Below are 23823 nucleotides of genomic sequence, written 5' to 3'. Positions count from 1 at the left end.
TGGCATTTGCAGACCAGTTTAAAAGGGAGTGGGACAAATACTTGCCCCATCTGTTTGCTTACAGAGAGGTGCACCAGGAATCCACAGGTTTTTTACCCTTTGAGTTGCTGTATGGGCATAGGGTGACATGACCTCTAGATTTAATTCGAGATGAGTGGGAGGGTGAGTGTGAATCCCACAAGGAGTCTGTTGTGGCATATGTCCTAAACCTCAGGACAAGGCTCAGGGAACTCATGGGCTTGGTCCAGGAGAACCTGGCAGAAGCCTAACAGTAGAAAAAGGTCTGGTATGACAGGAATGTTCAAGCTAGAGAGCATGCTGTAGGGCAGCAGGCAATGGTTCTCATTCCTGTCAGACATGAATAGCTGCAGGTAGCTTGGGAGGAGACCCTACAAGGTGGTAAGGAAGGTCAGTGATGTTAACTACATGGTTGAACTGCTAGGCAGGAAGCAGGAGCAGAAATTGTACCATGTTAACATGATGATACCGTATCATGTTAGGGACGCCTTTCTGCTGAGTATTTGCAGTGGATTGCAGGAGGAGACTGAGGGAGATCCGGTGACTGAACTCCTCAGTGAGGCTCGGACTGACACCTCAGTGGAAGGGGTAGCAATGTCCCAGCAGCTATCCTCTACCCAGGTTTGAGAAATCTGAGCAGTGTTACAGGAGTTTGGGGACATGTTCACTGGGAAACCAGGGTGCACCCATCTGGTGCAGCACCATGTGGATACAGGACCCCAAAGGCCTATTAGCCAGGCCCCTTATAGGGTGCCTCACAGAGTCAAACAGACTCTGAGGGAGGAGATACAGGAAATGTTGGGACTAGGGGTATTTCAGGAGTCCAGCAGTCTCTGGGCCTCCCCAGTGTTGCTTGTACCAAAGAAGGATGGCAGCACCAGGTTCTGTGGGGACTACAGGAAATTAAATAGTCACACAGAGTCAGATGCTTACCCCATGCCTAGGAGAGATGAAGCCCTAGAGCATCTGGGTGGGGCTAAGTATCTTACCGCCATTGATCTTACCAAGGGTTACTGGCAGGTGTCCTTGACTCCCAGTGCTAGAGACAGGTCAGCCTTTGTGACTCATTTTGGCTTGTATGAGTTCAGAAAGATGCCCTTTGGGATGAAAAATGCCCAGGTGACTTTCCAGAGGCTGGTAAATTGTATTCTAGCAGGAGCAGGTGATTTTGCCTTTGCTTACCTGATGATATTGCCATCTACAGCCATTCCTGACAAAGCACCTCCAGCATGTCAAGGAGGTGCTGGGCAGACTACTTAAGGCAGGGTTGATCACTAAGCCCAGTAAATGTCAGGTGGGTATGGTAAAGGTCTCCTACTTGGGACATAGAGTGGGGAGTGGTAAGATCAGGCCAGAACCGGCCAAAGTGGAACCCATTAAGGCATGTTCTGCCCCTGTTACCAAAAAGCAGGTGAGGGCATCTTTAGGGCAGCATGGTACTACAGAAAGTTTGTCCCCATTTATAGTACCATAGCTGCTCCCTTCACAGACCTGACAAGGAAAAACAGGCCAGATAAGGTAGTGTGGACCTCAGCATGTGAACAGGCATTCCAGAAGCTTAAAGGAGCTTTGAGAGGACCCCCTGTGTTAGCCAGTCCAGATTACAGTAGAGAATTTGTTGTGCAAGTGGATGCTTCATACCATGTGGTGGGGGCTGTACCTAGCCAGATTTCTTCAGAGGGAGAAGAGCACCCAGTCTTTTATCTCAGTCATAGGCTTCAACTCAGGGAGGAATGCTATGCAGCTGTAGAAAATGAATGTCTAGCCATAGTGTGGGCACAGCAGAAACCTCAGCCTTATCTGTATGGAAGAAAATTCACTGTAGTTACAAACCACAATCCCCTAACATGGTTACATTGAGCCAGCCAGCAAAATGCCAAGTTGCTAAGGTGGAGCCTAGGGTTGGAAGCATATGATATGGCAGTGCAGCACCACATTGGGGTTAACAATGCCAAAGCAGATGGGCTCTCAAGACAGGGAATGGGGTAAAGTATTCCCAGATAGGCTCTATCATCTCAAGCAACGTTTCTCAAGGGTCACTTGAAAAACTAGCTTGAGTTTTCAAGGGGGGGGGGGTGTGAAGACTGCCAGCACGGCCAACTAGAATTTTGTAAATAATTCTATGTCATTTGTGAATAGTAATATGATTTGTATGCTTGCCTTAAAAATATAAGAAAACTATATGTTCTGTACTGAACTTCAAGAATGCAACCACAGTGCATCCTGCTGGAAAAGAACAGAAATGTATATAAACTACATGCCTATGAAAATGTATGTGTTGATGGTAAAGGCTGGAATATACAGAGTTAACTTGCAAAACTCTAAGAAAATAAGTAAAGAGTTTTATGATGTGCTATAAAGTTAATTTATCTCAGCTAAGAGACAGGATGTCTAGTGCTAGGAGTTTCTTCCTATTGTCTTGAGACAGAGATAATTACTAGGTTTTACATGTAAAGTATTTTTGTATTGCTCTGTGGCTTCCTAGCAGCTGTACATCTGAGAGAGAAGTATTTTCACAGACACGTTAAATTTTAAGTGTCTGTTAGCCTGGAAACTAAGGGCAGAGGTGACACGAATTATGCAATCTGAGATAACCCAACAGAAATGTTTGTTAGTAACGTAAGAACTATCTCAGAGAGAAAGTATGTGCATTTTGTGTCTTGTCTTGAATCTGGCAACATCCTCTCACCAGCACTTACTTTGCTTTGTAAATAAGACTTAGACCATAGTATTTCTCTTAGAGCTGGATATGAATATAGCAAGATTAGTCTAGATGTTTTCTTTATTTATGTGAGACTGCCCTGCAATGTTGTTTTAATGTATTTCTTGTGATTCTGAACTCTGTTGTCAGTGTGCTGATTTATTAAGTATTGTCTTGTGCTTTTATTATTTATTATTAAATATATTTAAAACTTTTAATTGTGGCTGGTTTGTTAGAGATATTTAAGCTCTTAGTGTACTTGCATATGTATTTGGTGATACTGTATAGGTCACTCCTAAATAGCTTTAAAAGTTCTGGTCACACTTACCATTTGGATAATAGTAACATCACACAGTAGAATTGGTCATCCTTTGGGAAGGGCCATATAGTAGCTGATAAAGAGCTGGTTGGTGGTAGTGATTATTACTTTATAGTCTGGGCAGAAGGGGGCATAGCTAGTGAACCTGTGCCAGCCTTCCCCAGGAGTGTTTGTGTGTTTGTATCTAAATCAGATCTCAAGGTGTGTGTGTTAGCTACTTGGGCAGGGACATGAAGCACTGGTTGGACAGAGAAGGTGCTGGAGGTTTTGGCTTGACTACTCGGCTGACATCTTAACCCTATAGCTCTGCCAGTGGGGAGTCTTATTGGGGACCTGGTGAAAAAAGGGAGAAACCAGCCCCAGACTGACTGTGATCTCTGTGTGCTCTTAAGGGAAACTGTACTTTACTGTGTGTGTACTTGTCATCCTCCCAGTGTGCATGTCCCTCACTGGTGTTAGTGGTGAGGATTGAGGCTCCTTGATTACTGGGGCAGTGCAGATGCATCACAGTTGGTATCCCAAACACCTTACATTTTTTTTCCTTCTGAAACTGTTCCCCAAGCAATGTCCAAAGCATCTGTGGTGACTGACTGCTTTGGAACAGAGGTGTGAAACACAGATATAGGTATATTTGCTGTCTCCACCAAGTGATTATTTTCCAACATATCCCATAATTGAGATTTGAAAAGATAATGGATGTTGATGCTAGGATAAAAGAAACTTCAGGAAACCCTTGTGTCTTTCTCATGTGAAGTCTTGTCAGGGGTATCATGAGAATCATAGATGTCATGAGATCCAAAACCCATGGCATTCCCTTGTAAAGATGAACGTTTATGTGGAAAACTTTAGAAGTAAATCAAAATTGATGTTTTCCTGTGGAAGAAAAGCTCTTTGAGCTGATGTGACTAGAAGATACCCCATGAACAAAATCCTGTGTGTTGGAGTCAAAAAGACATTTGAATATTATCGTCGAATACCAAATTGTGTAAGAGATTGCTCATACAAGATACAGACAGAAAGAGAGACTCCTGATATTTTGAAAAAGACTCCGAAAAGATCAGCAAGTCATCTAAATATAAACAAATATGGATACCTTGTAGCCTGTAATGAGCTATGACAGGTGCTAGACATTTTGTGAACACTCTTAGTGTAGTGGATAGCCCAAAGGGTAAAGCAGAGAACTGATAATGTGATCCAGACAAAAAAAGCATTACAAAACACCGGAAATCTGGATGAACAAGGGATGTGTTAATAAGAGTGTTTAAATTTAGTGTTGCAAGAAAACTTAAATAAGGAAGAAGAGATAACAGGTTGTGAAGTGATGACTTTTTGAACTTAGGGACTACAACAAATTGGTTTAGGAAAGAAAGATCCAGAACTGCTCTGTAGGCATTTTGTTTCTTTGGTACCAAAAACATCATTGAATAAAAACCTTTCCCAAACAGGGAAGGAGGAACTGGCTCAATTACTTCCTGAGGCATAATGTGGTGAAGGACTGGGGGGGGGGGTGACAGAGGATCTGGTCTGGTGGATGAAGTATTACTCCCTGAAAACAAGGAATTTCCTACCATTGTCATCTGTAACCATGAATGATCTTTATAACCCATTTGTCTGAAACTATTTGTTGCTAAAGAGAAAGAAGTAGAGATTCAGACTTTCTGGAATGGAAAAGGGACTGCAGAGGTAGGAGGGTTGACATGGTCCATTAACTAGCCAATCTGACTTGTTAGACTGTCGTTTGTTTTTGAGGGGTTACAGCCTTCATTTGGAACATCTTTGCTATTGTTTCTTAGCTGTCTCTTTCTAGCATTTTGCTGAGACTGTTTGTTTCTCGACAAAATCAGACAAGGGGGTGGATAATCCCTTGAAAATCATGGAAAAGGAGGACCAAAATACCTGAGAGATTCCCTGAATCAGCTTATCCCTCTCATCACATTTTGATAACCTCTGCAGCAGAGGGACCAAAACTAAATCTATATCCAAAATGAGAATTTAAAATCTAATTTTTCACATCTTATGAGAGATTCTGAGAACATAGCCAGGAAAACCTCCTCAAAACAGCACCAGTGGCCATAACCCTGGAAGAAGTATCATTAGAGTCAAACATACAGTTTAAACAAGTTGTGACCTGTGTAATGGAAGGCAGTAAACCATTTAAAGCAGATTTTCCATGCAAGAAGAAACTGCAGACAAAGTGTTCCTCATACTTTCACAATTATTCAGCATACACTTTAACATATGAGCCTGACAATTCAAAATTCTAAAAATAAAAGTTACAGAAGTGTATACTTTTCCCCATACTTATTGATAATTTTACCATCCTTGTCAAAAAGTGTAGGATTGAAATTAACTAAATATTTAGCACCAGTAGGCTTGACTAAAGCTATAGCCACTGGGTCAGGATTTGGATGAGTATATAAAAACTTAAAAGACTAAGGAACACACATCCTCCAATGCTGATAACACAGGAGGACTGGGGGAAGATTCTGGAAGTTCCATTTGTAAGAGCTTGTAGTTTTTTCTGAGGGACTGAGAAACCTCTGTGCCCTCTCATTGAAAACACTGGCTCATTCTGAAAATAGTCTCAGAAAAAGAAAAGCCCTCACAGGCAGAATCAGATACCATGCTCTCCTCTAAATCTAAATCAGATATCTTAGGCTAAAACCCTGAAATTGTCCCTTCATCTTCATAACCATATTCAGAATCTTGAATTTCTCAAGGAAAAGTTGTATCAGTTTTTCTGTTACCAGAAACTACCCTATAAGAAGGATTAGTAGTATGAATTAGACCCCGAACCAGACCTAATAAACTCCTGTCTGTGGAAATTTGAGAAGGAGTAGATACATGTTTATTTTTTTGTTTCTGTTTGACAGGAAAAGTGGGGACAACGAGGCTGTTAATGGCATCAGCAGCTTCCCCGGGGCTGGGTACAACATTCTGACTGAATAGGGAAGACTTCCCGCTCCTTCTCCCACTGACAAGAGTGCTTCTCTCTTGCCCACTGAGGGGACTCCAACAGCTACAGAGGATGTTGCTAACTCTCAGTCCATAGTGGCTGTAGGTGCTACACCAGAGGGATCCAGGGTAAAAGATGAATGGCCTGAGAAACCAGCTTTGACCAGAACAGAGTCACCCGCCTGCAGCTTAGGCAAATTGCTAGCCTACTGTGGTGGCAAAGGCTGTATGCTTAGCTTTTTTTTAATGGTTGAAAGAAAGACTGACCATTGGACCAATAATGTGTTCCATGGTCAAGCCAAAAATGGTGCCTCTTTCCTGGGGAAAACAAGCATCATGAGCCTATAAAAAATTGAAAGTTCTAAAATGTCCCCTTTTCCAAATACAAAACACCGTAGAAAGCACTTTAATACACTTTTTTAGCCCCCAAAAATAAAACAGGCATACTTTTTCCATAGAAAAAAGTAGTTTCAAGACAGTCCATTAAAGAATTCCTAGAAGAAAAATAATTTTTCTAACCAGGAAAATACAGTTAAATAATATTTTTATAAATGTGGAATGTTTTTCTCCAAAGGAAACTTATCTGTTCAGCGATGGAAAAGCACAAGCTGACCATCGATAGTCAAAAGCCTACACAGGAGCATTGTCTTTGGTAGCAGGAAAGCTCTGGAAGGCTTGGCATTCAAACCTATCTTTTGGGTAGCTCAGCTCAAGCTGCCTAAATGTTTGAGCACAAGGAAGGGGTTATTATGTCCTTGGCAGGATATAACCCATATAGCTAGAGTTAATACAGCAGTAATCAATATGATTGTATACCACATGGTATGCAGCTAGATCATTAATATATATATATATATATATATATATATATATATATATATATATATATATATATATAAATAATATATATATATATATGTGTGTGTGTGTGTGTATATATATATATATATATATATGTGTGTGTGTGTATATATATATATATATATATATATATATATATATGTGTGTGCATGTGTGCGTGTGTGTGTGCATATATATGTGTGTGTGTATGTGTGTGTGTGTGTGTGTGTGTGTGTGTGTGTGTGTGTGTGTAGACTATATATATATATATAAAAGGAAAGAAACATGCTAAGTATTTAGAGGCTAGTTGGATAAAGTGTCAAATTTCCCAACCTGCTAACTGAGCATATTTCTTAAATTATACACTGATGTGGTAGAGGTGATGATGCTTCTTCTATAACTAGATAATTGGACTTGTGTCCTTGGTGAGAGACTCTAAGAAATGAGAATGAAGAGTTGGCACAAGTGTGCTGAATGACAGCAAATATATTGAAGTGGCTAACAGATACTAACAGGAAACTAAAAGAAGTGGTCAGATGGTGAAAATGTCTGAAGTGTAATGCATATTAGGACAGGGTCAGGATACATGTGTGTTTGGGGTAGGTTTAAGATAAAGAAAGAATAAGGGCATGAAACAGCTATTTGTGAAATGGCATACCTTGTGCTCACTACTGTGAGAATATTGTAAGACTTACTTTAAACAGGGTAAGCATAATTGGTGAGTATGTATGTATAGCAGTTTTATATAGCATGCCTGTCGGATATGACTGATGTAAACGTGAACCAGAATTTTGTGTGCCTCAGTCATTCTAATGGTTATAATCTTATTGTAGTGCATTGAGTGTCATGATTACACTCAAAAATGGTTAACAATCCTGGTAAAACACTACTACAGAGTGAGACCTGACTTTTAACAATGCTTAGAGAACTGTTAAGCACCTCTTAGCATTGTTAATATCAAGTCTGCAATAAAAGTGGAAAGCTCTGACCAGAAAACAGCAGCAACATAGCATGAAATGGCTTTGTTTCAACTCCTGTGTCTGCCTTCTGTCTGCTAAAGCGCACCCAGTGCTTTGGTTACAGTTCTTCCATTACACAGGGAACACATAAGATTTCAACACCTTCCCCACTGCTTTACTAGCTTTCAATCCTAGTATAACATATCATGTTTTGTTGTTGTTGTTGTTGTTGTGTTTTTGTTTTATGTAATTTTTCATTAACTAGTAGTACATGGAGAACATCAGTCACCATGCGCTACAGAGGATTATAATCAGAGCCTCACTCTTGAGGTGAACGTTTTGGCATCCATGTCTCAAGTACATTTATTTATTTAGTTATTTGACATTTGTTAACTGGGTTTGTCCAACTGAGCCAGAAGCCCATTTTCAGTGGTGACCCGAGGAGATAAGCTCCATAATAATACCAGCTAAAAGTTAAAATTACAAAAAAAAATACAGTATTAAAAATTTGAAAAGTTAAAGCAATAATAGACAAAAATATGTAAGGTAGAAAGGTAGATCAGTTTAAATATACAAGAAATTTAAGAGTAGCTACTATTATTGCAGCATTAAAAGTGGAGTCAGATGACAGTAAGAATAGAGGAAAAAATCATAGGATGTGAACATTAAGTAGAAATGAGAATATAATAAAGTGGAGGATGGGGATGAGGGCTTTAGGTAGGGTCATAACAGGGGCAGGGCCATGTTTTTAGTAGGCAGTGTTTTAGCTCATTTTTGAAATGTTTTAAGTGTGTGATATATATTATGTAAGAGGGGAGTTTGATACTGAGTATTTGTATAGGACTTTTCCAGTGTTTTTGTTAGGTTTGTAAATATCAAAGAGATTTTAGTCGGAGGTACGGAGAGGATGAGTGGGGGTATAGTAGGACAATAGAGAGGAGAGAGAGGGGCAGAAAGTAGGTTTGTATAGTACTGAATGTGTAATTCAGAATTGTGACAGTTGAGGTTGTTGGGGGAATTCTAGCCATTGAAGTTTCTTTAGAGCATGGCAGTGGTGAGAGTTATAAGGTAGATTTGTAGCAAATCTCTCTGTTTTGTTGTACATTTGTTCAAGCTTAGATATTAATAAAGATTGGATGTTTGTAAGGATTGGGCCTGCATAGTGTAGACTAGGTAGGAGGAATGATTAAGCCAGGAATTGTTTAGAATCTGAAGTGAGGAATTTCTTATTTCTGTATAGTAATCCCAGTTTTTGGTGTTTTTTTAATACTGTGTTGGACATGAAGGTCAGATTTTAGTTCATTGTCAATAATGGTACCTACTAACAGTGTGGGGTTCAGCTTTAATGATAGTGTTGTCAAGGGAAGAGATAACAAAGGTGGGTTTATGCTGAGATAGAACTCGAGGAAGGAAAAGGAGGGTTTTTTTTCTTCTGGGTTTACGATGAGCTGATTTTCAGAAAGCCATCTTTCGATGGACAGGAAAGAGTTTTGGGTGAGTATGTGAAGGTGAAAGATATTGTTAGAGATGGAGATAAGTGTAGAATCATCTGCATATTGTATAAGAGAGGACTGGTTGCAAGATGTATGGAGGTTGTTGGTAAGGATGTTGAACAGAAGCCATAATATGCCCATTATGAACAGTGACCCAATCATAATCTTCTATAACTATTCCACATGTACCCCTCAAGGTAAAACAGTTTGGGGGTTTTAGGCTAGTTTTATATGGTGACTGAAAGTAGGACTTAGTGGCAACTAGGTCCATTAATAGCTCCTGATGCCAAACAGCAGGACTAAACACCTCCCAAACACACGTATGCTTGTTCTCGAAGTCAAAGGCAAAAAACAACAAGCTGCTACTAAGCCAACGCAGTTCCTAATTCCAAGCAGCAGAACTAAACACCTCCAATAAGCACAGTCAGAGAGGTGAAACTCATCAAAGATAAACTCAGCCAGATAGCCAAACTCACTGAAGCAGGTCTTTTTAAATTCCAAAGGAATAAGCAAACAAGATGCCAGTAAATGAACAACTTCAATTTTATTAAGCACCACGATACTGCTTTTCGTCGGCGCCCTGCACCAACTTCTTTAGACTTTGAAAAAAGCAGTATCGTGGTGCTTAATAAAATTGAAGTCGTTCGTTTATTGGCGTCTTGTTTGCTTATCCCTTTGGAATTTAAAAAGACCTGCTTCAGTGAGTTTGGCTATCTGGCTGAGTTTATCTTTGATGAGTTTCACCCCTCTGACTGTGCTTATTGGAGGTGTTTAGTTCTGCTGCTTGGAATTAGGAACTGTGTTGGCTTAGTAGCAGCTTGTTGTTTTTTGCCTTTGACTTCGAGAGCAAGCATAAGTGTGTTTGGGAGGCGTTTAGTCCTGCTGTTTGGCATCAGGAGCTGTGCTGGTTTAGTAGCAGTTTGTTTTTTCTTGCTTTTGATCTTTAGGTCCATTAATACTTTGAAATAGGAAATAGTATTTCTGTCTTTAAGAGTTTATAAAATGCAAGACACCGTTAATGTCATTGGATTTCTGTACGATGAGCAAAGGAGAAATTTATTCACAAAACCATGAAATGAATATGCAATACAACAACTCTTGTGAGGAAGTGAAAGTGGGAACCTAATGCCTAAAATCTGCAATGTAGATATTAGAAAAGGACAGGCTAGATGTGTCATGCAACTCTCAGCTGCTGTCAAAGATGAGGTTAATTTGCTACTACATTTTACTCACAAACATTTATTGGGAAATTTGTCTAATTACTTACTGCTAACTTTTTTTATATTTAAAACTTACTGGTAATGTTAGTAATATTTAAACTATCAACAATTACATCTCGTCAGGAATAGAATGTGGCTTTAAAGTCAAGCCATCAATAAAACAATACAGCAGCAGATGTAGTACAATAAATATCTGTGTTATGTCATGCTCTGGAATAACGACATTTTCCATACATGTTTGCATGAATCTCTACTTTACATAAAGATCCTGTGGTTGAACAGGTAGAATTCTCACCTATGGAAAAAAAAAAAAAAAAAAATATATATATATATATATATATATATATATATATATATATATATATATACACACACACACACACACACACACACACACACACACACACACACACACACACACACACACACACACACACCTTTAAAGACATTATCAAGCAATGCCAGCAATTTCAGCAATTTGCATATCACATTACCGAGTCCATTCTAACAGCAGGAAAAATAAAATAAACATTTTTGGTACTTATAGTTTCTAACTCTTGGTCTATATGTCAGTATTTTCAATAAAATAGTCATGTTGTCATCGTATTGGGCACAGCCAGTTTAAGGATATATGACTCCAGACAGAAAAAAAGTTACATCACTGAATTGAATGGATTAGCATATGATTCTAGATGGAAAAATAATACACCACAGAATTAAATGGGTTAACATTGCTTAGTTAATATTCCATTTGTTGACTTGGTTTGCCTCATTAGGCTATTAGCCTCTTTTCAGGGGAGATCTGCGGTGGTATTTATACCACTAGAGAAATTTGGGCAGGGTATCAGGGGAACTTCCCATACACTTTTTGATATGTGCCATGGTATCTTTTACATTCACCTGAGCTACCACCATCTCAATCAGATAGGACCTCAGTTTAACATTTCAGCCAAAGGAAAGCACACTTAGAAGTGTAGAACCACACTTATGCTGCATTACAGTGTCAATAATCAATCTACCCGATGTGAGAATAGAACCCACAGCCTTCTACACCAAAGGCAAGTGCGCCACTGACACTTGCTGCAAGTGTTATCACACCACTGCTATTCTGAAGACTGGTACAGGAAACTACTTACCCTACCCAGCCTACAAGTTGTACCATTCTTTCTCTAACATGCTTTCTCTTCTTTATGCCTCACCACACTCCTGATTCTAGAAAGGGGAATTTTACTGCAAAACATGCCTCAGTACTGAACTTGAAATTAAATGTTTGCTGTGCACTAGGAATGGTTTCATCAAATGTCTTAGAAAAGTTTAACGATGAAAGCCAAGTGAAGTTATCATACGGCGCCAGTGGTGTGTCCTCATTTGTGTTAGCCCTTCAATATTATTTCATATAAATTCTAACTAGTTTTCTTTGACTGTCATAACAGCATATTCATTCTGAATTTTTTACATATGAGGGCTGCAGGGACAGGGAGACATGGTATTCTTATAACTAAACACTGGTTTTGACTAAGGAAAGAATTTTATAGGATTGAATCTTACCTTTTGATGTCTCATGAATCCAACTAGCAGCCCAAAGCAAAGCAAAAGCAAGAACTAAGGTATAAAAATACAGTTCTAGTTTGGGAAGGGCTGCTTTGATACCCATCTTCACAAGCTGTTTTCAGATAAAGGGTGCCAGACCTGGAGGTAAATGAAAAAATGTAAAGTAAGACTATACAACATGTCATCAACTAGGTATGACTTTTCAATAGCACAATTCCACTAAATAATATATATCAGAACATTAATGTAGCTAATAAAAAATACATATTCATCAAAACCATGTTCAAGGGTATTTGCCGAAATGAAACATATCCATTCAACTAAAGAAGAATTTTTTTTTTGTCAAACCACTCAGTCACAAATAATTTCAATGTAAAAAGCTGGTGTCATTATCTGGACAACATGTCCTAACTTCTGTTGAACAATGTCTGTTATATTAGATTCAGTCTATTGCCTCCTATATGCCTAATCTAAATATTGGATCAGTTTTCATGCATCTGTAAAGTGTAACATCCACTCATCTCTTACTAACTGACTGAAGAAATATAATTTGGTTGCCTCTCTGTCTTTGAATCCTTTTGAATTTTATTCTGTTGTGCTGCTTGCATAATTATATATCTTCTTACTAAACCCCTTTGGATGGACATTTGCATATGTGTATTTCTGCTACCTTTGTGATGAGTCTTTTTTGAAAAAAGTTTAATAGGTGCAGGTTAATAATTTGTTGTTGTTAATGCATATAGAATATTTCTGCAAAGCGTTTCTCTCCAGAACTCTACCGAAAAGAAACTCTGTTGAGCTTAGTTGGAACATCCTCATTTACAAACAGAAGTAAATAAATAAATAGTTGTTTGTAGGTCTTCTCATTGTAACACTGACATTGTTGTATCATTGTTTGATCAAGACTGCCGTGTGCTATATTGGGTATTTTCACCTTTCACTACTGTTGTGTGACAATGTGGTTCATATGTATGTATATGTATTTATTTATTTATTTGTTTGTTTGACATTTGTTGACCAGGATAGTCCGACTGGGCTAAAGCCCTTTTTCAGTGGAGGCCTAGGGAGAAAAGCTCCAGATTACAGCAAAACAAGATAAATTACATGGAAAATAAAATAAAATACAATAGAGAAACAACATGTTGAAAGATAAGCAAACATTAACTTAATAGTTTGATATAAAAAAGAGAATAACATTAATATCATATGTATAGTTAGAAGGGAAAAGGAAGAAAATTAAAAATAAAATTACTAAGGAACAGAGTTCAGGTGGGATGGTCACAAAGACATAACCAGTTGATATTTAGATGGTGTTTGAGCATTTTCTTTAAATTCATGGAAGTTGCTAATATTTCTGAGAGACATGGGAAGCTTGTTCCATTGGGTGGCAGGAGAATAGCTTTACAGAATTTATATAGATAAGAGGAAGGGGAAGGTGGATTTATAGACTGTTACTAGGCTAATGACCCAAGGGGCCCTTCTAAGCCTAGCCAAATTTTCCTGAAGGAATAATGATGTTCTGCATCCGAATAGGACATTAAGGGCCAGGCATTTATAATCTACCCTGTTCATAAGGGACATGGGTGCCAGGCCCGGTGTAAATTTCATATTCCCCATACACTGGTCTAGGTTACATTTAAACTAGGTAATAAACAAGCTTAGCTTCATATGGATAGGAAGCCTGTTTCATAGGAGTGGCAGTGTCTGGGACACATATCTGTCTCTCCAGCATGTTCTTTTTAAGTCACAGACAACATTCAGGTCCTTAGAAATTGTATTTCTGGTACTCTTTGACTTACGAATATGTAGGACATTCATAAGTGTGGGGTTTGTGGATGCCTTGTAAGGCAGGCATAGATTACCCCTCAGCAATCTATAGGGAAAGAGCTTTAAGGCACTCTGCATAAGGCAGGTTTGTTACACCATGTATTCTTTTTGTAAGGAACTTTTGAGATCACTCTAGTTGTTGCATATCTACATATGCCTTTTCAGGTACATATGAAAGGGAGTATTGTACTCTGATTAGTCTGATAAAGGTGAAGTACAGTGGGATAATGATCTCTTTGGACCTAGATGCCATGCCCTTAGTTATAAGATGCACAACATAAAAGGATTACCTCACTACTGTGACCATGTGGTGGTCTAAGGTAAGGCTACAAGCCATGTGTGTTCCCAGATCCCTGACCACTGGGTCAACTCTTAAGGGTGTATTATCAACATGGTAATTAGCCGGGATGGTTGATTTTCCAAAAGGGTACAATTATGAATTTCTTAGCATTGAGTTTAAAACTGCAGCTTTGGCACCATTTATGAGTCAGAGAATGACCTTCTTGAAGAATGCTAGTGTTTGCAGGGGAGTTGAGGATAACCTCCAGCTTGCAATCATCTGCAAACTTAGTCAGACATAAACTTTCAGCATTTGTTTCCATTTCAGAGAAATAGATGCCAAAAAGGAGTGGTCTCAGTACCAAGCCCTGGGGGAGTCCACTTGTGACTGGCCTCTTGGTGTAGGTGGCGTCACCTATTTTGACCTCCTGGATCCTATCAGAGAGCCAGTTGGCTATCCAGCAGGTGATAAAAGGGTTCATACCTAAACTAATGAGCTTGTCTATAATGCCTGAATGGGGTACTGTATCAAAAGCCTTTGACAGTTCAAGGTAAGCTGTGTCCACAGTCTTACCTTCATCCAGTGCTTTGGTGACTCTCTCAAAAAAGTCCACCAGATTTAATAAGCATGGCCTAACTTTAATAAAGCTGAACTGTGATGGGTCCAGCATTTGTAGGTTACCCTTATGTCCTTGTTTATTACATCCATGATGATTCTTTCCATTGCCTTACATATGAGGCTTGTAAGAGTCATGAACCTGTAGTTACCCAGATCAGTGGTTGGACCTCCTTTGTGCAGGGGAATGACTGTAACCATCTTCCATTCCTTGGGCGCAAAACCTGACCTAAGGCTCCACCTGAAAAGTGATTCAAGTAGACCAAAGAGGGCATGTTTTGTGCTATTTATTAAATATAAATGTCATTGGGGCCCATGAATGCAGTGTTTTTGGCCTTGGAAGCTCCATTAATGATCTGATCTCTAGCAATGGTTAGCGGTATTGTGTTGTATGGTATTTCCTTTGGACTATTGGGGGGAGTGGGGGAGAAATTTAAGCTGAACCTGTCAGCCAAAAGGTTGGCAGTGGCCTCCAGTTCAGTATGAGTGATGTCATTTACAGTAAATGATGTTTTAACTCCTAAAAAATGAACTGTTGAACTGGAACGGAACACAATGAAAGTCGGCCAAAAAGAGTTAGTGCTATTTATTATAAATTGCACTTTCAGCTAGTACGATGCCTAGCCTTCTTCAGACAAACAGTTAAAATATGATAAACCAATACCTTTTATCTAATCAAGTTAATGATGTCATCTATTAAGCAGTGTTGTTAGTAACCATAACAATGTATTATCGCAGCCTACTTTTATGTAACAAGTTGTAACTCATTAACTTGTAAAACAGGAAAAAGTAAACAAAAAAGTGTGTAGTCCTATCTCATCTTATATTTAAAAACACACTTTGATATGTGTACATATTAAAAACTAAATTATACAAATTTAATAAACATACTCTACTTAAAAAACTTAATGAAAATTCATACTACACTTATAAATTCCCTAGTTCTCCGTTGTGTAAATAAAAGGACTAAAAAATGCCTGACTACACAAACGCTGCAATTAACAAACCTTTAGTACCTAATTAAGCTGTTATGTACAAAAACTTGATGTATTTACATTGTGTTCAATTTTTATCTATTCAAAGTTAGAAGTTTTAACAAACGTTTAATAGAAATACTATCATTAATCCCTGGGGGCATGTGAGCCCTCGTTCGCACTTGCCACTTCAGTTCATCTATTTCGAGCAAAATCTGCCAAGGGCCCCCCCGAATATTCTCAATTCTCTGTTGTAAAACTGTGAACCTAAAGGTAAAAAGCGGAAATTCAAGAGTGAGTGCATGGCTAAAAGGCGAAAGTTAAAATCTTTCTTCTTTATTGCATAACAATATAGTATTCGTGTTCCCCTTTTTTTTTTGGGGGGTTTCCCCTTCCTTGGGGGGGAAAACCTACCTGGTCCATGAAAATGATTCAAGAGCCAAAAGGGGGTGGTCATTTATTTTTGTAGGGGCCCATTGATTTTTGGAATCCATTAAGACGTTCCCAAAGGGGTTTTTTTATTTTTTTTGGGGATGGGGGAGAAAATTTAACAACCTGCCAAAAAGGGGGCGTGGCCCAGTTTATTATAGTCTTTGGGGAAAATTTTTAATCCAAAAATTTTTTAGAAAGGCAACAAAAAAAGCGAACGAGGGTGCATTTTATTATTATTCCCTTTATTACATCCTAGCCTTTTAGGACCCTTAGTTATTATAATCCATATAAATTTTAAGGGTTTTTATGTCCTCATTTATTTATAACCCTAAAAATTTTTATTATTATGCCTATTTATTAACCCGAGTTTTTAATTACCCTTTTGTTCATAAATAAAGACATTTGTAGGTTACCCTTATGTCCTCATTTATTACATCCATGATGACATTTGTAGGTTACCCTTATGTCCTCATTTATTACATCCATGATGACATTTGTAGGTTACCCTTATGTCCTCATTTATTACATCAATCATGACATTTGTAGGTTACCCTTATGTCCTCATTTATTACATCCATGATGGCATTTGTAGGTTACCCTTATGTCCTCATTTATTACATCCATGATGACATTTGTAGGTTACCCTTATGTCCTCATTTATTACATCCATGATGACATTTGTAGGTTACCCTTATGTCCTCATTTATTACATCCATGATGACATTTGTAGGTTACCCTTATGTCCTCATTTATTACATCCATGATGACATTTGTAGGTTACCCTTATGTCCTCATTTATTACATCCATGATGACATTTGTAGGTTACCCTTATGTCCTCATTTATTACATCCATGATGACATTTGTAGGTTACCCTTATGTCCTCATTTATTACATCCATGATGACATTTGTAGGTTACCCTTATGTCCTCATTTATTACATCCATGATGACATTTGTAGGTTACCCTTATGTCCTCATTTATTACATCCATGATGACATTTGTAGGTTACCCTTATGTCCTCATTTATTACATCCATGATGACATTTGTAGGTTACCCTTATGTCCTCATTTATTACATCCATGATGACATTTGTAGGTTACCCTTATGTCCTCATTTATTACATCCATGATGACATTTGTAGGTTACCCTTATGTCCTCATTTATTACATCCATGATGACATTTGTAGTTACCCTTATGTCCTCATTTATTACATCCATGATGACATTTGTAGGTTACCCTTACGTCCTCATTTATTACATCCATGATGACATTTGTAGGTTACCCTTACGTCCTCATTTATTACATCCATGATGACATTTGTAGGTTACCCTTATGTCCTCATTTATTACATCCATGATGACATTTGTAGGTTACCCTTATATCCTCATTTATTACATCCATGATGACATTTGTAGGTTACCCTTATGTCCTCATTTATTACATCCATGATGACATTTGTAGGTTACCCTTATGTCCTCATTTATTACATCCATGATGACATTTGTAGATTACCCTTATGTCCTCATTTATTACATCCATGATGACATTTGTAGGTTACCCTTATGTCCTCATTTATTACATCCATGATGACATTTGTAGGTTACCCTTATGTCCTCGTTTATTACATCCATGATGACATTTGTAGGTTACCCTTATGTCCTCATTTATTACATCCATGATGACATTTGTAGGTTATCCTTATGTCCTCATTTATTACATCCATGATGACATTTGTAGGTTACCCTTATGTCCTCATTTATTACATCCATGATGACATTGGTAGGTTACCCTTATGTCCTCATTTATTACATCCATGATGATTCTTTCCATTGCCTTACATATGAAGCTTGTAAGAGTCATGAACCTGTAGTTACCCAGATCAGTGGTTGGACCTCCTTTGTGCAGGGGAATGACTGTAACCATCTTCCATTCCTTGGGCACAAAACCTGACATAAGGCTCCAGCTGAAAAGTGATTCAAGTAGACCAAAGAGGGCATGTTTCATGCTATTAATTAAATATCCCGGGATGTCATTGGGGCTCATAAATGTAGTGTTTTTGGCCTTGGAAACTGCATTAATGATCTGATCTCTAGCAATGGTTGGGGGTATTGTGTTATATGGCATTTCCTTTGGACTACTGGGGGGAGTGGGGGAGAAATTTAAGCTGAACCTGTCAGCCAAAAGGTTGGCAATGGCTTCCAGTTCAGTATGAGTGATGCCATTTACAGTAAATGATGTTTTAACTCCTATAGTACTGTTTTAAGGTGGGGTAGGTGAATTGTAGTCTTAATTACTTGTGATTGAGAGCTAGGTTTGCTATATTGTTTTTTTTTTTTTTATTCTGTCAAAGGGGAGGGGATAATATCCTTACAATTGCTGGAAAATTCCTTCCAAAGGATGCATAGATGTAATAGCTGTGAAGGACCATGCATGCCTTGATTACACTGAATGCAAACTACATCTAAATGCACTTCATATTTTCAGTGTAGTAAAAACCTTGGGCAGTGTACTCTGCAATTTACATCTGAACCAGGATATGATGGATACAAAGTATAAGCTGCATGTTATAGTTCATGTGGATCACCTAGTAAAAATGTCTACTGCATAAATGTATCCCTCTTCATAACCATATTCCTTCAAATAAAGACAACTGGAAATAAGGGCAGATATAGCAGCACAGCGCCTGGGCACTATATTTTGAAGATGCATCATGACTGATCCTTTTGTGAATTTTGTGCAACATATTACATCAGCTTTCTGGCGCTTACATATAGAACTGGATACAAGTTCTCAGAAAAAGCAAAGAAATACTACGAAATGTAACCATTTTAAAAATATAGTGGCATAGTTTAAATTATTGTTTTGCATTTGGGATTCAAGTGCTTTAACAGAGCCTTCTGCTATTCTTTCAAACTGCTGCACATTGTATTTATAGTTAGAGGTATTTGAACATCATTAAATCTGAATGGATTTAAATTTGCACAGTTAGTGAAACAAATCCTGAATATAAATGCAACAAAAATGATACTCAGTTTTAACAAACTGCATCAACACTATGATGGGCTCAGATTACCACAATAATACTGGTTACCTACATTTCAAGAGTCATGTGTAAAGTTTTTTTAATATACTTTAGCAACTTAATCTCAACAGTTGTGTTTAAAAAAAAGGATTAAAACCCTTGCTTTTACTCCCCTAGTGCTATCCTTTGGTTATCGAATACTTACATTGACAATAACAAGACCACATAGAACTCTATAATTTTAATTTCATGGTTTACTATAAGTAAGGGGATAGTCATCAGTGACACGCTTTTCTGAAAAAACAATACGATTGATATAATATTAGGTTACTTGTTACATGTATGTCCTTTATTTTGAAAAAAATCTAATTTTTTTGTGCATACATAAACAGATTATACAATATTTTTTAGATAATAAACTACTGTTCAACACTTAGCATGGATATTACCCAGAACACAGTGCAGCTACAATTGTCTTTCTCTCCTAAATGCTATTAATATTTATTGCAACAAATACTGCGGTGGTGGTGCTGCGGTAGCGTTGTCGCCTCACAGTTAGACGTTGCCCGTTCGATTCTCAGTTAGAGCATCTTCTGTGTGGTGACATGTGTGACTGTATGTTCCTTCGTTGAAGGTTGTGTGTTAGGCCCGGTAAGCCAGCACATAAAAATCTACTGCCAATCATTAGTGGACCGGAGTTCTGCTGTGGCAACCCCTAACTGGGAAAAGCCGAAAGACACAAACAATTTATTGCAACAGTAATCGACTAGTTCTCTCAACCTTCCTCCGTCTAGCAAAATACTTCAGTAACATCTCCCACCTTACACAACTACACAGTTGGGAGGTTGGCATAATGGTTAAGGTGTTTACCTTACAAACCAAAGGTGCAGAGTTTGAGTCTCACATGGGGTAACTGGCTAGGCTTAAGTGGTCCACAAGGACAGTTAACCTAGTACTAATCTATGAACCTTAGAAGACCTGAATATGTCTCACCAAACTTTTCAATGGTTCTGTAGTTACCTAAGTAATAGAACCCAAGTGGTCAAATGGAAATCCACCCACTCAGAATTTTTACCTGGAGACAGGAGCCCCACAAGGATCAATACTAAGACCACTTCTCCTTAACATATTCATCAACAAGCTCCATATAGCAGCAGGAGTACTCTTTAAACTGTTAACAGTGTGTGCATTCATAGTCTTTCTATAAATACTGTAATATACTATAATGCACAAAAACCCAGATTTATACTTTTTGTTAAATGTTCCTAAACAAATATCTTGGAAACTGTACAACCAAGACATATAGTTAGAATGTTTTTGTTCACCAGACATACGTTTTCACATGACAACAAGAAATCCCACTATGATTGCATGTTTATTGTGATACTTACAGAAATATGAAAACATATACTTAATTGTATAATTAGCAATATAAATAACACTGCATATCTCCCAAGATGTATAACTTACAACACAAATATTAGAGTTTTCTTAAGCAACATCTAAGGTTTCATCTGAAATTATGTAACAGTCTGTAACTCATCTGTTTTTTGAAGCATTAAATATATATAAAAATATTGTTTATGTTCATAATTACTAACAAACAACTGGCAAGATCTGATGTTTTGTGTGATATAAAAGGACACTGACAATGAATTTTCCTGTCTCTCACCATGGACTATTAGACCATACCATGTAATAAATGCAATATCACTGCAAATGCACAAGCCACACAAATGATCATAAACAATAATCCACAAAATTTAACTGATCTCAAAACTAAACAAACAGTATCCTTTTTCATTTAGTAACTAAAGAAAAAAGACTACTAATTTGCAAACATAACACTTTTTTGTCTGTAAAGTAGTATTGTTAGGGAAAAGGCATGTAGTGACTAATGTGTAATGTTGAGGTTAGGAAAAAGGGTTGGGTTAGGATTAGGATTAGCACAAGTAAGTGTGGGCAGAGGGTCTTTAGGACAAGTTTGTAAAAGCTTTTGTGAGACAGTTATAGGAACTGACAGAAAACTGTGGTTTTAATGGCACTAAAGGTGAACAACTAACTAAGAGACACAAGTTAATTTAGCCTAAGAAAAACAATGCAAACTACTGAGGCTGAATTAGCACATAAGCAGAATGCTAATTTAAACATATCAAATAATGTTTGTGAAATAATATGCAAAGACAATGGCGAGTTCAATAAAAAGGCATAATGCTAATCAGACTAACTGAATGTTTGACAAAGGCCCAGCAAGTGCATATTGTGTGACAGTTCTGCACTGGGACAGAGCTGTGTGCTGCACAGGGCAGAAATGCATTACACGGGGCCATTTTGTTATTTGCAAAACAAAGCAGATTAAAGAGTTAACAGTGAAAATGTTAATGAAACTAAAAATAATGCGCAGAAAGCATTTTCTTGGGTTCAGTAACTAGTATGACAGACGCAGAAACTTTTTGGCAAGCAAAAGTTAAAGTATGGTCAAGTGCGTTAGCAAGTTTTCATTGAGTACAGGTCTTACAGCTGTGTGAAGGCATTTGGTGGTAGCCCTGTGCATATCTTCAGCTCCACTTTGGCATTGTCATGCAATTAGGTCTTGGTGGTTAGTTTTGCTGGAAATTCCTAATGGTTATAAGTTGAGGAATGTGTACCCTATGCTGTTGAGATTGTAGAAACCTACTGTCAAGCCTAAACTGTTTTACTAGGAACATGCCTTCTGCACCAAGTTTATATGCCCGCCCTGTGTTCACATGGCTTTTCTTCTAAGTGCTTGGGTTTCTTCCAACATTCTAAAGACTTGCTGTAGGTAGATTGGAGGCTCTAAATTGCCTGTAAATTTGAGTTCATGCATGTGTGATACTGAAGAAATACCTGGCAACCTACTTCCATTTCCTCCTTTGTCTTGTAAACTACACAAATAAATGTGGCTGTTACTCATGAGACAGAGAATGAGAGACAGAAAGAAAGTACAGTTGCGTAAGTAAATTTACTGTAACAATAGATGTTCACATGATCAAAGCTGCAGTAGCATTTGTTATATAGATTATATCCTGCCAAGGATAAAACAGACGTCCAGCTTCCAAAGCTTCAGGGCACTTTACACGTACCCAGACTGTCAGGCACCTCGAGCAGAACTGACTTAAAGGCAACTTTGTGTGCCAAGTCCTTTAAAGCTTTCTTGTAAACAGAGAGAGGGAGGCTGAGCCATGAAAGGGCAATACTAGGAAAAAGAAAAAATAAATAACCACATGCTGGCATAAACAAAATACTAAAAAACAAGGGAGATTGAGGGAGGGAGCAGTTACTGCAGCAGTGATCATTCGAATATCTGCTGTTATGGTAAGTTTCTTTACATAACTGTAATATGTGCATCATACCAATCAATGCTGCAGTAGCCTTAGCTATTTGGGTAGATTACCCTAGCTTACTACATTTCAGAAGTGGCAGGAGAAGGCTCCAGAAGCCCCCAGAGAATGCTCCTAGCAAAGTCTGATCTAGACTTAGAGAAGGAATCAAGCTCATAAAGCCTTGTAAATATATATACAGAGGACCATGTTGTGGCTTCTAGAAAACTTCTAGGATCCAAATCTTTCCAAAATGTGACAGACAAAGCCAAGGTCCTGGTAGACTGGGCCTTGACCCTGCTTGAAATAGTTTTGTTGTGAAGAGTATAACAAAAGGTAATAGCTTTAGGCAACCATATAGAAATGTCTGTTTTAACATAAGTTGTCCCTTCTTCTTAACTTCACAAAGAATTGATCTGATGATCTGAAAGATTTAGTTTGGGCAAAATTGTACCTGAATTGTCTGTGAACATCCAAGGTTTGGAGTATTCTTTCTCCCTCATTTTTAGTTTCAGGAAAGAAAATGGGGAGATGGATAGTTTGGCTTAAAGAAACTTGAACGCCACTTTAGCTATACAAAACAGATTAGTTCTCAAAGAAATCCTGTTCTTGTGGAAAATAAGATGGGGCTGACACACCATAACAGCTTGCAACTCAGATACCCTTCTTTAAGAGGTCAGAGCAATCAATAAAAGTGTCTTCATCCGTGATGGATTCTGAATAGCCAGCCCTAGTGACAACAGTCTTCAACCTAGCATTATGGACAGTTGGACTACTCTTGTTTCTCCTGCCAACCTTGTTGACTTGGGTCTCTTGAGGCAGTGTAGCAATTGCCTCATGTACACAGACAACCCTTTATTAATAACATACTCTAGTACAGAGTGTGAGAGATGTATTATTATTTATTATTTATTTATTTGTATTTGTTTACCGGGATAGTCCACTGGGCCAAGATGAGTCCATTTTCAGTGGAAGCCTGGGAAGAAAAGCTCCATAAACATAGTATAAGTATTACACAGTACAGTATAATATGTGACAAACAATTACATATAATATAAGGATGCATTACAAAGGAGCAGCATAGTAACAATTCAATACAGCACCATGCAATGCAGAACTAATAGACAGTACATTCTGAAAAACATGCAATAGTTCAGTACAAAAAACAGTCACTGGATAGCTAGATCATAGCTTTTAACAATACTACGAACATAATATGCAGTAGATCCAGATGGTGATAGGAAGAGTGTGGTGTGAAATTTATGCAAGATG

The 23823-nt window shown here is 38.0% G+C and overlaps 1 protein-coding gene across 1 annotated transcript in view; it reads right to left on the bottom strand.

Moving 5' to 3' along the window:
* The window catches only part of HHATL (hedgehog acyltransferase like), a 691105-nt gene that overhangs the window by 399491 nt on the left and 267791 nt on the right, over positions 1 to 23823 (bottom strand). Inside the window, exon 2 of the mRNA XM_044066045.1 lies at positions 12054 to 12194. Coding sequence (XP_043921980.1) covers positions 12054 to 12159 — 106 coding nt within the window. The 5' untranslated portion in view covers positions 12160 to 12194. The remainder of the gene's footprint in view (positions 1 to 12053; positions 12195 to 23823) is intronic.

The sequence above is a fragment of the Protopterus annectens genome, chromosome 3.part0 (genome assembly GCF_019279795.1).
Source record: "Protopterus annectens isolate FY-2018-M chromosome 3.part0, PAN1.0, whole genome shotgun sequence".
NCBI classification, from domain to species: Eukaryota; Metazoa; Chordata; order Ceratodontiformes; family Protopteridae; genus Protopterus; species Protopterus annectens.
This window is presented reverse-complemented; position numbering and strand designations above follow the sequence as displayed.